Raw genomic sequence first — 14,397 nt, forward strand, 5'->3', positions numbered from 1 at the left:
AATTAAATGAGAAAGGTTGCCCTTGTATTTAGATACCTTTGTTTAGATAATAGTAATTCACTATCCTTCCGCTTGAGTTATCTATACCCAATTAGTGTTAAAATCTGCCTTATGGTGTAAATTACTTATGAAGGTTAAAACCCTCGTTAGATTGTAGTTTTTGTTCTAATAATAAACGTTTTTGTTGTTTTATGCCGGCAAGAGAAAAGACTTATGCCCTTTGAGATTATCGAGCTAGAACTCAAAGTGAACGAAATTGACGTTTTTAAGTCAATTAGCGCAAAAAAAAAATAAAAAAAAAATAAAAAAACTGAACGCGTGTGAATCTAATAAAGTTAATCGTAAACAAACTGTGTTTCGTGAAAACATACCTTACCTTGTTTATATCTGGGAATTTTACAGCGTGGACATTTATGTCTACAAGTTAAAAAAACTCTTTTTTGTCTCGTTGTATGTAACACTCATTTAAATGTTGGATCTCGTTTTTTTGTCACGTTGTGGCCGTCAATTACGCTATACATGACAAAGAAAACGTATGTAATAGGTATGGCAATACAAAACCACTTTAACCTGTAATAATGATTTATTAGCCCCATTCATGACACTATAAAAGAACTTGATTGCTTTCCTCTTTGCGGGTTTCATCGCTTTGACTGTATAGGGTAAAAGTTAAACCTTAAATTGACTCACTTTGTAATGTGCTTGTACTTAAAAGAGTTTCTGGAAAAAGTATCTTTACTTCCATGGTAACGCGATATCGGCGTAGTAATTGTAAATTTTGAATCGTTGTTAAGGAAAAAAGATAGACGATATTTTCTCTTCGAAAACTGATCGTTTTAAAACTGAAGAACTACGAAAACCAAATCTCGAATGCAATGGTTACGAAGAAAATAAATTCAATTAATAAAGGTAATGAATCTTGAAGCACCCAAGAGCTTGCATTACGAATTCCCTCTTGACGGAACACCAAATGATACCGCGTTTTTACAGACTGTTTTGAAACTGCTCTCGGTATGCTGAAAGCCCCTCCCTTTCAGCACCGTTTTGTGGAATGAAACCGCATTAAACGTACGAAAGGTTCTTGACAGGTCAAATCTTTTAGTATACCTTCATATTTGCTTGTCACAATTCAATTCTTTCTTTGCAGCTTCGTAATCATTTCCACCATTTAACTGTGTTAAGAAATCGTAACTTAAAAAGAATGAGCACTAATATTCGATATTGCACCACCAATAAAACAGCAAATAGAATACGATTAAGGGGCATACCTCAGCGAAAATTAGAACAAGGCTTTCTCCAGTTTCTTTCTTTCGCCTTCTTTATGTTCTCGCGAGCGGAGTGTTTAGGGAGTGCCGTTCTAATTCACAAGAAGAAAATCATTATTAACATGTTTCAAGTGTTAATTGATAGTCGACTGACATGCATTTTATCTGTTCCTTTGTTCAAACTTCCATAGTGACGGTAGTAAAGATTTATTGACATAAAACCCCACTCAGTATTACTTACTCTGTACACCTAGTTACGAGAATTTCGTTTTCTTAGAAGACAAAAGTCAAAAGAAAAGAAAAACAATAAGCCTGGTGCCACTCCAAAGAAAGGAGGTGCCTTCACTCCGCTGAACGGATCTACGAGTTATTCGATCAAGCTAACCTAGGCTTGACCATTCCTGAGTGTTACTAAGATAAACAGACGAAACTAATATTCAATTTGATTCCAAACTACTAGGAGATGCAGGGCATTGGCGAATTAATGTTCGTGTGTTGGAGCTTAAGCTAGCCCATTTATCCTCATGTATTATTCTTAGACGATAGTTTCTAGATCTGTCCTCCTCAACCCCTCGTTATGCTACAGTTGAGGTTAAAAACATAAACATAAAAATTGCACAGCAGTTCATGGTTCTTGTCTGTTCTTTCTTGTGAGGACCATTGACCTAGCCGAAGGACTTTTCTGAAAGTCTAAATACTAAAAAGCATTTTCATTTGCAAGAATAAATAGTCTATTCAAAGCCGGGTTTTTCCCTTTTCTTTTTCTTTTCAGCCTCTCTTTGTTTAGATTTGCGCGGGAGAGACCGCGCGCTTGTTGCACAGAGACCAGCCATTTTTGAAAAGTGGAGAAGACCCTGGGGACGAGGTTGGTTAGCTTAAATCTATCGGTCTCATTGATTGGTCTTAACAAACAGCTAGGCATGGGATGTATCGTAATCTCTGATTGGATAATATGTGACGTTACTAACACGTGCATCCGCCATCTTAAATTTTGCTATAAACTGGCTCATAGTTTTACAGTAATTTGACTTGTCGGAGCGTTGAAAAAATGTCAGGAACACCTCTTATTGTGCTAAGTAAGTATACTTGTCCCATTCTGATTTTATCTGAATATTTTATACTAAGTCTTGACGGTTTCTTCAGATCAAAACACAAGACGAGAGTCTGGTCGCAAAGTACAACTTGGAAATGTAGAAGCAGCTAAGGTCAGTATGAAACTTAAGCTTAGGGTTATTAAAAAGAGAAAATATCTCAAGAATCGTGTCATTCCCAGCTTATGCCCTGCACATCTTTATTCTGCATACAATGCTCGCACAGTGCTCTATATAAGCTTAATGTGAACTTAACATTGTTACATGACATGTACACATTTCCCAGTTTATCAAAGCAATTTGTTCTGGGTGTTTCCGTAAGACAGAATGGCAGATTTGCATGTCTACCTCACTAGATCATCTAGTAAGCCTCTGACAACGTTCAGTTACTAACATTGTTTTTGTCTTGCAGACTATAGCGGACATAATTCGAACATGTTTAGGACCGAAGGCTATGTTAAAGGTGAGTCTTGCCCACTCTCTTCTGTCATATTTAATCACTATTTCAAAGTCAGCTCTCATTGTCTTCAGTAATATCCAATGACTTCGTCTGATCTCACCTACATGTACATTCTTTCTTGTGTACATGCTTCACCATTGACTCAAAACATTCCTAAAACTGTAGAGATCTGGGCAGAATATTTTTTTGGATATAGCCAGATACAAAGAGGGTCAAAACTTGTTGTGTTACTCATTGTTTGGTTGGACTTGTACATCTAGACAGTACATTTTGATTGGTATTTGACACTGATTGATTGACATTTAGCATACCATTTTTGTGTATAGGACACTTCTCTTTTGTTTTTGTAAATCAAAAGGTGTCTAAAATGTAAAATGCATGGTTAAGGTATTTATTTGAAGTAAAAACGAAATCCTGGGTATTTTGTTTGACCTTGGCTGGGATTTCATATACAAAGTTTGGTCATTTATTCTCTGGTTGGCAGCATTAAGTCAGGGTATGTATAAGGATGAAATATTTTTTGTTTTCAAATTAGAAATCTGAACTATTATAGTTGCATTATTGAGATCATAAAATATGTGAAGGGAATTGTTAGAAATCATGTGTCTTATATAAATAAAATATCTTCAATCAGATGCTAATGGACCCAATGGGAGGAATTGTTATGACAAATGATGGAAATGCAATACTTCGTGAGGTAAGAATCACTCCTTTTTTCTTGTAAATTTAACCCATTGGCTTATGTCCCAACAGTAACCATCCATTGCCAGCATTGGCCTTTGTTCCACATCTGATAAGGTCACCTTTGACTAAACTTGGCACCACTTGTACTCAAGTTCTGCAGTAAGAAGATCTTTGCAATGATACCCAGATCAAAGTGATTAGGTTAATATTGAGCTCATGCGGATGGGTGGACACCCATCTGGCTAAAAGCTTGAATACAATATTGGGGTAACAAGGTTTGGCAACTGACCAACATTTTAGTTTAGGATAAACCAAATTTGAGCTCAGTACCTGTTTTTGAGAGTTCTCCACAGGAGATTCTACATAGTGTTTTTATTCCTACAGGTACAAATTTATATGCTTTTATATTATTTAATGATTGCTATATTTCTTGTACATGAACTTTTAGATTCAAGTGCAGCACCCAGCTGCCAAATCAATGATTGAGATCAGCAGAACTCAAGATGAAGAAGTCGGTGATGGCACTACCTCTGTCATTATTCTTGGTAATGGTATTTACTGTCTGCAGCTTTAAGTCCAATTCAAATATAGGAAGTACCTTGTTTAACTTTATATATTTTGCCATTGTAAATATCGCTACAACTCTCAAGAAGCCCCTCAGTTAGACATACTATTGAGAATTGCCATGTAACAATTAAGGTAGATTTTCTGCAGCAGTAGGTCAAAGTATACTTCCAGGAATCCAATCAGGTATTGCATTATATTCCTCTTGGAAGGAATTTACAAGTGTTACTTGTTTGCTTTTACTGAAGAACTGAGACAAAAAGTATACAGTGTAAAGTTATGTATTTATGCTTTGTTACCAACATATGGATACATAGAGGATATTACACGGTGGCGAGAAGATATGAATTTTATGTTCGAGTGGCAAGAACTATATCTCACAAGTTTGCTGCACTCACTTGTGAGATATTGTTTTTGCCATGAGAACATAAAATTCATATCTTCAAGCTAACATGTAATGTCCTTTTTATTATATAGACATGCTGATGACGCTGTTTTTGACAATTTTCCAAAGATTTGCGACCACTTTCCGAACATTTCCGAAGATTTTCCAAAATTGTTCCAAAGGCCAGACGAACGTTTCCAAGAATTTTCCAAACATTTCCGAATGTTTTCCGAAGATTACCGAAGATCGCTGAAGATGGCCAAAGAAGATCCGAAGATGTTTCGATCATACACCAACAAATTTAAGCAGTGTTTCAGCCAGAAAATTTATCTTGAGGGCCAAAGTGGCCCCTGAAGACCATTTTTAGGGGCCAATTTTTTAGGAAAGGTGCCAATAAATTGAAAGCTACAGAAGGAAAAATGCGTCAGGGTACCAAGGAAAATAAACCAGTTTATTAAGATCTAGAATAAAATTTAATAGTAAGTGCTTTTTGAAGTGTTTCTACTCAATAAATTTCTTTTGAATCAGATACTAGTATGATCCGTCCTTAGGCATACATGACATAGTCAATGATCAAGGGTTTGCAATGCATTGTAGGGCAATTTCAAACTTGAAAGTTTTCCACTGTGAGATAGTCAATACAGCAGAGCAAAAGGATGGATTGACTTCTTTTCTTATGTTGAATGTTTTAGAAGCAAAGATCTTTCAATATGATTGTCTAGAAGGACATAATGTGTGACAAAATAACTGGATTGATCGTGAATACAGAGAAATGTAGTTGCCATTATGGTGACTAAACCAGAATTTTTGCCGAATTTTGGTCACCAAGGATGAAATGTTAGTTACATTGGTGACTGTATTGGTCGCAATTTCGAGCCCTGGGATGGCTTTTAAAATACTATGCCTGTGTTAAGTTTTTATCAATTTGTTACTGCTCAGTAGACCACTGACTTTTATGTAATAAAGTATATTATTTTGCATGGCTGCACAACTTACTGATTGTGTGGTGATGCTGCAGCTGGTGAAATGATGTCAGTTGCTGAACAGTTCCTTGATGATCAGATGCATCCTACAGTTATTATTGGAGCTTACAGACAAGCCATGGATGACATTTTGGAAATCCTCAGAGATCAAATCAGTGTTCCAGTTGATGTTGACAACAGAGAGGAAATGTTGAAGATTGTCAGGAGCTCTGTTGGGACAAAATTTGTGCATCATTGGTTAGTTATTTTTGTTGTTGTTTTTCATTTTTTATGGCCATAAATGTTTGTACTACAGCCTCTCCAACCTCGTTCCCAGGGTCTCTCCTCTTCCCTGCCCCCAGAAGTGCTCCAGGGAGCGGGAAAGAAGAAAAACCCTGTAGGGAACTTTCAAGCTTTAGGGTAATTTTATATGCTGATTTTTACACTTTTTGTGTAAGAAGAATTGATAAAATCCAGATGCTTGTTTGGTTGGATGGGGAAGTAATGCAAAATCTGCTCTACCCAATGGCATTCTACATGTATTTGGCAGAGTTAAGCATCTTTCCTTTTTACATAAAATGCAGTATTAAGTTAAAATATTTGTCAAATTAAAAAAAAAGTAAATGTTATTTATAGTGGACATGTACTTGGCTATACAAGCACTAATCTTAGCTAGTTTATAGGTATGCCACTGAAAGAAAGGAAACAAATATTTCAAATAAATGTAACATAGTTAAAAATCCCAAATGGCAGGAGGCCAACCAGTTGGCTACATGTAGTTACAAAGCATGGCTGAGGATTTGAACCTGGGACTACTGGGAAACAAATCCCAGTAGTGGCAGGGTGGAGTCCTTGAACCTGGGACCTGCGGATTACAACACCAGCACCCTAAACCACTCAGTCACGCTGCCTCCACTAGAACTTCAATGTGCTAATAATTATTGAACACTTTCTCTTTTTTTTAGGGGAGACTTGGCTTGTAACATAGCTTTAGATGCTGTACGTACTGTTGTAAGAGATCAAGGCGACAGAAAAGAGATTGACATTAAAAATTATGCTAAAGTAGAAAAGGTATCATATTATTTGACACATTTTTATGGATTTTGTCTGGTTTCATTCACAATGATATGGTAGCTTTGCCATTCTATTAAAATTTACTTGGTTGGCTGTGTATACCGGTAAATGTACACGTAAATTTAGGACAATCTATTTTTTTGTAGGGCAGTTGTTTACTGAAATCACTGAAATAGAGGCTTTGTGGGTATATTGGTCATCATGATAAAACTGTTACATGTATTTTATGATGTTCCCAGTGCAGAAGTGGCAATTTTCAAATGATAACATGAATACTTGCGAACAACAGTAAAATTCAAGCAAATGTCTGCTTCTGTTTTTAAAATCGGCAGTTTTGCAGAACATTTAGTGACAAAGTTGTAGTCTGTAGATATATACTGATACTGACATATACTGATACATACTTTACACATACATGTCTGAAGTCTGAAGACTATTTTATAACATGTGCTGTTGTAGGTTCCTGGAGGTGAACTTGAAGAGTCGCGTGTTTTATCTGGTGTTATGGTTAACAAAGATGTCACTCATTCCAGGATGAGAAGGTATGGCTCTTTTCTGACACTTACATGTATGTTAGCTTGAAATAATCAGGTCAGCTAATTGCTTACTCACATGCAGTATATAATATTACATATTACATACATGTAGGATTGTCACAGGAAGTGTGTCGATCTGTAATCTGGTTTGCATTTGTAGGAGAATAGAAAACCCCAGGATAGTTCTTCTGGATTGTTCTCTGGAGTACAAGAAAGGAGAGAGTCAGGTACAGTGCCCTAGTCTGGAGTAGCATTTGTGTTCATGTGAAATGTTGGTTCTGCATGGTTTCAGTGCAATATCTCAGGTTAAACAGCCTGCTCCCTCCTGACATGGTAACTGCTGGGTTTTTGTTATTAACTTTAAATAGATTTTCCAATAATCATTTTGCAGTATGAGGAGTCTGAAATCATAAATTAGCTTACTTGTACATAATGTGTAATCAATACATGTTAATTCTCAGAACTAATGTTAATGAAATGTATAACAAGCATTAAAGGGACACTGTCACCATTTTTAGCATGATTTTGGAAATCTCAAAAACATATCTCAATCATTGGAAGTTGAACAATAATGGTTTTATTTTGTAGAGCAGTACTCAACAAATGATTGAAACTCATTAGGAAGTGAGGATGGCTAACAATGGCGAGGATGGAAACGGATTGTGATATGGATTTTTAGAAAAGTGACAGATTGTCAGGTTTTTTTTACGGTTCAAGTTTGGCTTGAAAATTGTTGAAATTTAGCAAAAATGTTGCTGCAGTGTGGACTTTCTACAAGAAATTGCTTTTAATCATTTAGTTAGAGCTAATTGGAAAGCTCTTATTACATAAATTTAGGGACCATTTTGCAAATTTCTAACAGTTTTAAGCAAATATATCGTGACAGTGCCCCTTTAAAGAGAATTAATATTTTCAGCTTAAACTAAAGGGAATAAGCACTTGATATTTTGACTATTAGTTCTTTTCATAGTACAGTGTTGTCATATTTTAGATGTTGTCAGCGTCATTAATTAAGGGTGCTTTAAAAAATTGCAGTATTCAGTACAACAGTTATTTGTCATTTGATTTCTTACAATGTAATTCATTTCTTTCTCAGACCAGCTTAGAAATTACCCAAGAAGCAGACTTCAGGTAAGTTGACTCTGTCTAACATCCAGTTTATCAATTTCGTTTTCACCCTCTAAGACCTTTCTAACCATGTAATTTATCAATCTTTTTTCCTGTTGTTGTTTAAACGGAAAAAATGGGAGACAGTTGCACTTTAAATAGTGTCAGTGTTTAACTGTATGCAAGGTTCTGACTCTGAAGCAAACCAGATTCCCTAGGATAATGAACATATTTTTTAAAAAGGACATTTCCACCTTTTTTCCACAAAACACTTTGTCAACCTTCATCATAATTTTGTTTTTCTTTTTCAGTCGTATTCTTCAGCTAGAAGAGGAATTTATTCAAAGAGTCTGTAGTGACATTATAGCTTTAAAGCCTGATGTTGTGTTCACAGAAAAGGGAGTATCAGGTGAAACAGTTGTTGATATTATATGTAAAGTAAGCATTTTTTTTTCTTTTGAATGTATGGTGTACATTATGTTGTTGAGATGGTGTCAGTGGACACGCACGTTCTATGCAATGGTCTTTGAATTTCTTACAAAATGTATAATTATAGTACTATGGACGATAATCTAAACGATTATCAGCTATTGCTTGAGGGACCAAGTTCTTTAAACCTCTCACCACTTGCATTAAAACAATGCACCACATTTGACACTAGAACTGTCCCCTCTACCCTTATCTTTAAGAAAATGAAAACATGTTCCATATTGCTCTCGAGCTATAGAAACACAAGTGGAAGTTTGGCAGAAGGAGAAATGCTGTGGGAACGCAAGCCAACAGGGGAGTGTTTCCACAATTTTCTTGAGTTCTCCCAAATTAAACTTCCACAAGTGTTTTTGACATGAAAGAAACACAGAGAACATGTTTTATATTTCTTTTAGAACGTTCCGCAATAAAAAAAGAAAACAACTTTTCTCTTTGATCCTCATTCTCTTTGCTTGTGCTAACATTGGGTCAACAGTTTGTGCTAGCACTGTAAGTTTTTAAGTTATAGAAACACAATTTTAAACCAGTCAGTGCATACATGTATTTTCTTTGGGCTATTTTCATAACTGCAGTGTTGTCTGCCAAGATAGAACCTAAAGCTACCCTATTTCATGGGCCATTTCTCAGTTGCCTCCGTATTAAAACTAGTCTGTGTGAAACAGTTCTTATCACTTTTATTTCATGCGAATCAGACTCATTTCATATCAAAAGTTTTCCACAAGGACTAATTTTGGAACAGAGGCCAAGGCAACTCAGAAATGGCCACCACAGAGATTGTTATTACTTTGGTAACAGTATTGTTACTTTAATGTTCCAGACCTTGCACAGCATTTCCTGGTAAAGAATGGAATCACAGCGATACGCCGTATCAGGAAAACTGACAACAATCGTATTGCTCGTGCATGTGGTGCAACCATCGTTAACAGAACAGAAGAACTGAAAGAAGAAGATGTTGGCACTGGGGCTGGATTATTTGAAATTAGTAAATTTGGAGATGAGTAAGTTTGGTACAAATCATGAATTATTGCTTTTTAAATTAAACTGCATGTACCTTATCATAATAAGCTTGCAAATAGTTTATATTTTGTCGGTTATACTGTACATGTATTGCTGCTCAGATGTAGCAAAGATTAGGTTGTAACCATGCAAAATGTAGACAAGCTGTCACAGTCAAACAAATGACACAAGTCACTCAGATAAATGCAATACATGAAGCTAGTTCATGAAGCCTTGTAACATGGGAGTTGTTTGTTGAAAGGTACTTCTGTTTTGTGACTGAATGCAAGAATCCCAAGGCATGTACAATCTTACTACGTGGACCAAGTAAAGACATCTTAAATGAGGTATTTTCAATTTCCTATCAAGAGCATTAATTTTCGAGAATGAACAAATCAGCAAACAAACAAACTCTATGAAAGCTTCATTATTTTACCTTAGTATATCCATACATCTTAAAGTACAGTGTGATGTAATAAAATTCTATTAAACATGAAAGACCGTGTTTGACCACATTTCCAAACACAGAGAAGAGTCTGAATTGACAATACGACACGCAACAGAGTATTTTTGACAAACTGCGAGGTGTTTGGAAATGTGTTCAAACACGGTCTCGAGTACTTGATTTTTCTTCTTGATCAAAACTACAGTAAAACTAAGGAGAAAACAGAGAAATAAAGTAATAAAAGTCTATGCTAATTAAGATCAGATATCCAAACACAGTCATGGTCATGATTTCTTTCGTCTAAACTTGATGAATTCTTAATGAGTTGGAGAAGAGTTTATTAGCTATTTATTTCACATTTCTTTGTTTGCAAAAAATTGACTGTGAGATGTCTTATAGATTTTTATTTTACCTTTCATGAATGCTTAATCAAAGCCAATTTCTAATTCCTGAAATTGTGAGTTGGGCTCATACAACCTGTAGATTTTGAGAAAAACTTCATTACCAGTAAACCTTCTTACTTCTAGTGCCCAGTCTATCCCTAGGCACATGGTCTCTCATTTGGTCTATTTATTGAAGTTTAAATTGTTCAAGTATCAAATGTAATGGTAAGAGAGCAGTAATTAGAGACAGGAAAAAATTTAATATCTTGGAACATGTTTCAAAAGAGTTAAAAGTAGGGCTCTTAAACTCCATCAAACAGCAGGAGAATAGATTTATACTAATTTCTAGATCAGAGCTCTTATCCTCATTAATTTGTTTGTAGTTTGCCTCTATCTTTGTAAAAAAAAAAAAATTAGCACTCGTTTCCTTGTTACCTGAGGGATTCCCTTCCTTATGCCTTCCCTTATCTTTCCAACAGTCATAAATTAAATTTCTCTGCAATCAGAATTATAATGATGTTTGTTTTGTTTAGGTTGAACGCAACCTTCATGATGCTATGAATGTGGCACGGAATGTGATGTTAGATCCCAGGCTTGTACCAGGGGGTGGTGCAGCGGAGATGGCTCTTGCTCATGTGAGTACTTTTCCTGATGAAAAACTGCTGTCGCTGAAATCATGTGACAGGGACATCGCTCTTTTTTTTTTTCTTTTCAACCTGCAATATACATGTGGGAGTGTACAGTGTAGCCCCATATTACCCATTGCCAAGGTGGCAGTACCCAGTAAGAATTAAGCTGCATTGAAAAGGCTCTAATAAAGCTTGACCAAATATGTTAGGAGCATGCAATGTTGTCAATCTTTGGCTTGATTCTCAATGGTTTCCTTGCCTACTGTAGTTATGCCTTTTTTCCTCAATAAACTCATGTCACAATGAGTTACACTGTTTTGTTGGTGCAACAAGGGTTGGTAAGAAATGTGTCATTGTCCCCTTAATGACATATGCTAGTAAAATGGTTTTGTGTAAAATAAAGCTCCCTATCTTTATTGTTAGACAAAAGGATTTATGTTTAAGTCTGTCAGTATTCCTGCTTGTTTTGTTTTTTTTTTTTAAGTTGTGATGTTGTCATATTGCAGGTGCTAACAGAGAAAGCCAAGTCAGTGGCAGGTGTTCAACAGTGGCCTTACAAAGCGGTTGCCAAGGCACTGGAAGTGATCCCACGTACTCTGATTCAGAACTGTGGAGCTAACACCATCAGGACTCTTACTGCCCTAAGAGTAAGCATACATGTTCAGTTACAAGCTCGGCAGGATTCCTGTTAGAGTTTTCATCAACGGATGTCACGCAAAACTCTTAAGAATTCTCTTTTTATCTTCTACTTGTGGAAAACTGCTGAATTTTTCATAGTTGTATCAAAAAGGAAATAAAATATTGCTGTCTAAACTTTTCCCACAAACGCTTTAAAAAGTCAGTTTCTCAAAAAGGAGAATTCGTTTATCATTTACATCAAGAAATTTCTCAATCCTGGAAATGTTATCTTTATGCCCTCGGAAAATTCCTGAAATTCCGTCACCTCTGACTAGTACAACCGCTGACAGGTAGCAAGGAAGACGGGCAAATCGTGCTCGGTGGGTTAGGAAAAGGAAAGAAGTCTACAACTTGATCAACTACGTGTACGTGTAAAATCACTTCTATGAATACGAAATACTGTTACACTTTTCATGGGGCTGCCGGTATAACACTTGCTGATTGTTTGCGACATGATTAACAGGCAAAACATGCTGTAGAAGGTAACACAACCTGGGGCGTTAATGGCGAGACTGGTGAGATTACAGACATGAATGAACTGGGTGTGTGGGACACTTACTCGGTTAAAGCACAGACTCTCAAGACTGCTATTGAGGTAGTTATTAACTTATGTCATCTCTAGACATCCACAAACTAAATAAGGCAACTTAGTATTATTCTGACGAAGCTGGAAAATCAGATTTTTCTTGGGCGTTTCAAACGTTGTTCGGATACTGTATGTTGCTAAGCAGCAGTGCTTTCATCGAACACCGCGGGCTCACTCAATCTGATCGAAAAATGATCTGTCCCTCCAGCTGGACAAATATGATGGAAATCGCTCTGGGTAAATTGTAACCAAGTTCTCCTATTCTATACGACGAGGAAAGACGATAGAATTCGATATTGTGGTAAAATGAAGGGATTGTTACAAGACTAGCCTACGTGGCAGACATCAACTAGTGCCTTTGTTTCACGCGGCAGAGTCAATTAACAAAGGCAAAGACCCCTTTACACGCAGGCTATTACGAGACCAAATAGTAATTGAACTCTAAAGAATACCAGGATAAATTTCCAACACTTATTTAATAGAACATTAATTTAGCCATGCCTCTTGACCTCACTGACAAGTAAGATGTCTTTTCTGTTTTCCCCATGAATTGACTTTAAACGAAAACGACCATTAGCCAGATTTTGTACATGTATTGGCCACACTGAATTAACAGTTGTTTGATGTTGTTTGTCTAGACGGCCATGCTTTTGCTGCGTATTGATGATATCGTTTCTGGGACGAAAAAGGCGAGCGGAAAAGAAGGCTCACAGTCAGGAGCTGCTCCTACTACAACTCCTGAGGATTGATCGCCAGTCCCACACAACAAACAAATTACACGAGTTATGGGCCACTGAAGATGCATAGCTCGCCACTGATTTATGGGGCGCTTTCACGACGACTTCCGTTCCAGGATTGGGAAACGGGCTTTGAAACTTTGGGCTATGCTTTGCACGTGCGTGCGGAATGAACTTTTTTTGGATCTTGATATTGGTGTTCAAGAACAGAACAGTGTAATCAATATTGAAACCTTGAGTTCAGAATTATGTCTACCAACAAGTTAAAGACCTACAGAGGACAGGACAGAAGACAGAGAACAGTTACCGCTTGAATTCACGACCAACGTCAGTCATATATAAACGCAACGTAAAAGCCGATTCCTGGTTTAGTTTGTATCATCGAATTATGATGCTCGTGGAAAGTTTGAAAAGCACGAGAGAAGCGTAAGAGTGCTCGAGGTGCATCTGAGGACAATTCTAGCTTCTTGAGTGTTCCCCAAACTTTCCGCGTGCATCATAACTCGATGATATTCAACTAAAAGCATGAATCAATTATTTTATAACACCGCCAATGGAAATAACTTTCTCTGGCGACGCGAAGTCAACTTTGTCCACGCCATGAGCGTTTATGATACAAGCTTGCGTATGCAAAGTTTGATAGCTCGGCTGTGCGAGCTGTTATAATGTGTAGTACGGTTCGTGATCTGTGTTTTCAGCTGATCCATGGTATCAAACCATGAAAGTTGTAATAGAGAAGTTTATCTCGCAGAGCGAGTATTTATTTATAGTTTGGACAGAAAGGCAGTCTATGAAGCAGCAAGAATTTCCGTTCCACTAGGAATTGATATCTTACTTAAGAGTCGAAGTGATCAAAGCAGGGTTTCCTCTTCCTGTTCCATGAAAGTGCAATTAAATTTCCGAAAGTTGTCGCGAAAGCCCCATAACCTCTATGCTAGAGTGAAGTGCATGAATCGTGAAAATTCCTCAAAAGTATTAATAAAGTGAACAATTAAGAAACATGCATTTTGAGTAATAACCTGCGTTGGCCTCACCAGCAAAAGCTCCTGCGACGATAATCATTAGGACTTTTTAAAATGTGGGATACGCTCCAATTATGTACCGAGAGGAATGGAACTTAGTACTATATGTGGTACGTCTCGATAACATTCATTGAGACCCCCTTTTTAGCTCGGAAAATGACGTTTGTCTTGTCCGAGTTACAAGTTTGAGGGTAGAATTCACTCTTCGCTCCTTTCTTCACTTTCATAAGTTAGAATCTTTTTACAATTAATATTTTCCAAGAGCTTACTGCAAACAGGCTAACCTAGCAGGGTTCGTACAGGT

At 36.8% G+C, this 14,397-nt stretch overlaps 1 protein-coding gene across 1 annotated transcript; it reads left to right on the forward strand.

Annotated features, from left to right (window-relative positions):
* The first annotated feature begins 2,210 nt into the window (after positions 1 to 2,210).
* On the forward strand, positions 2,211 to 14,070 carry LOC110063232 (T-complex protein 1 subunit gamma-like). Its single transcript, XM_020770191.2, has 17 exons — positions 2,211 to 2,341; positions 2,409 to 2,470; positions 2,769 to 2,819; positions 3,451 to 3,513; positions 3,949 to 4,045; positions 5,468 to 5,669; positions 6,377 to 6,482; positions 6,945 to 7,027; positions 7,182 to 7,248; positions 8,118 to 8,152; positions 8,440 to 8,537; positions 9,435 to 9,615; positions 9,876 to 9,960; positions 10,975 to 11,076; positions 11,577 to 11,717; positions 12,212 to 12,343; positions 12,973 to 14,070. The coding sequence occupies exons 1-17, from the start codon at positions 2,314 to 2,316 to the stop codon at positions 13,081 to 13,083; spliced, it is 1,644 nt and encodes a 547-aa protein (XP_020625850.2). The 5' UTR covers positions 2,211 to 2,313; the 3' UTR covers positions 13,084 to 14,070.
* The last annotated feature ends 327 nt before the right edge of the window (positions 14,071 to 14,397 follow it).

This window comes from Orbicella faveolata, unplaced genomic scaffold, assembly GCF_042242905.1.
Source record: "Orbicella faveolata isolate gen_17 unplaced genomic scaffold, um_ofav_v1 contig_26, whole genome shotgun sequence".
Lineage (NCBI taxonomy): Eukaryota > Metazoa > Cnidaria > Anthozoa > Scleractinia > Merulinidae > Orbicella > Orbicella faveolata.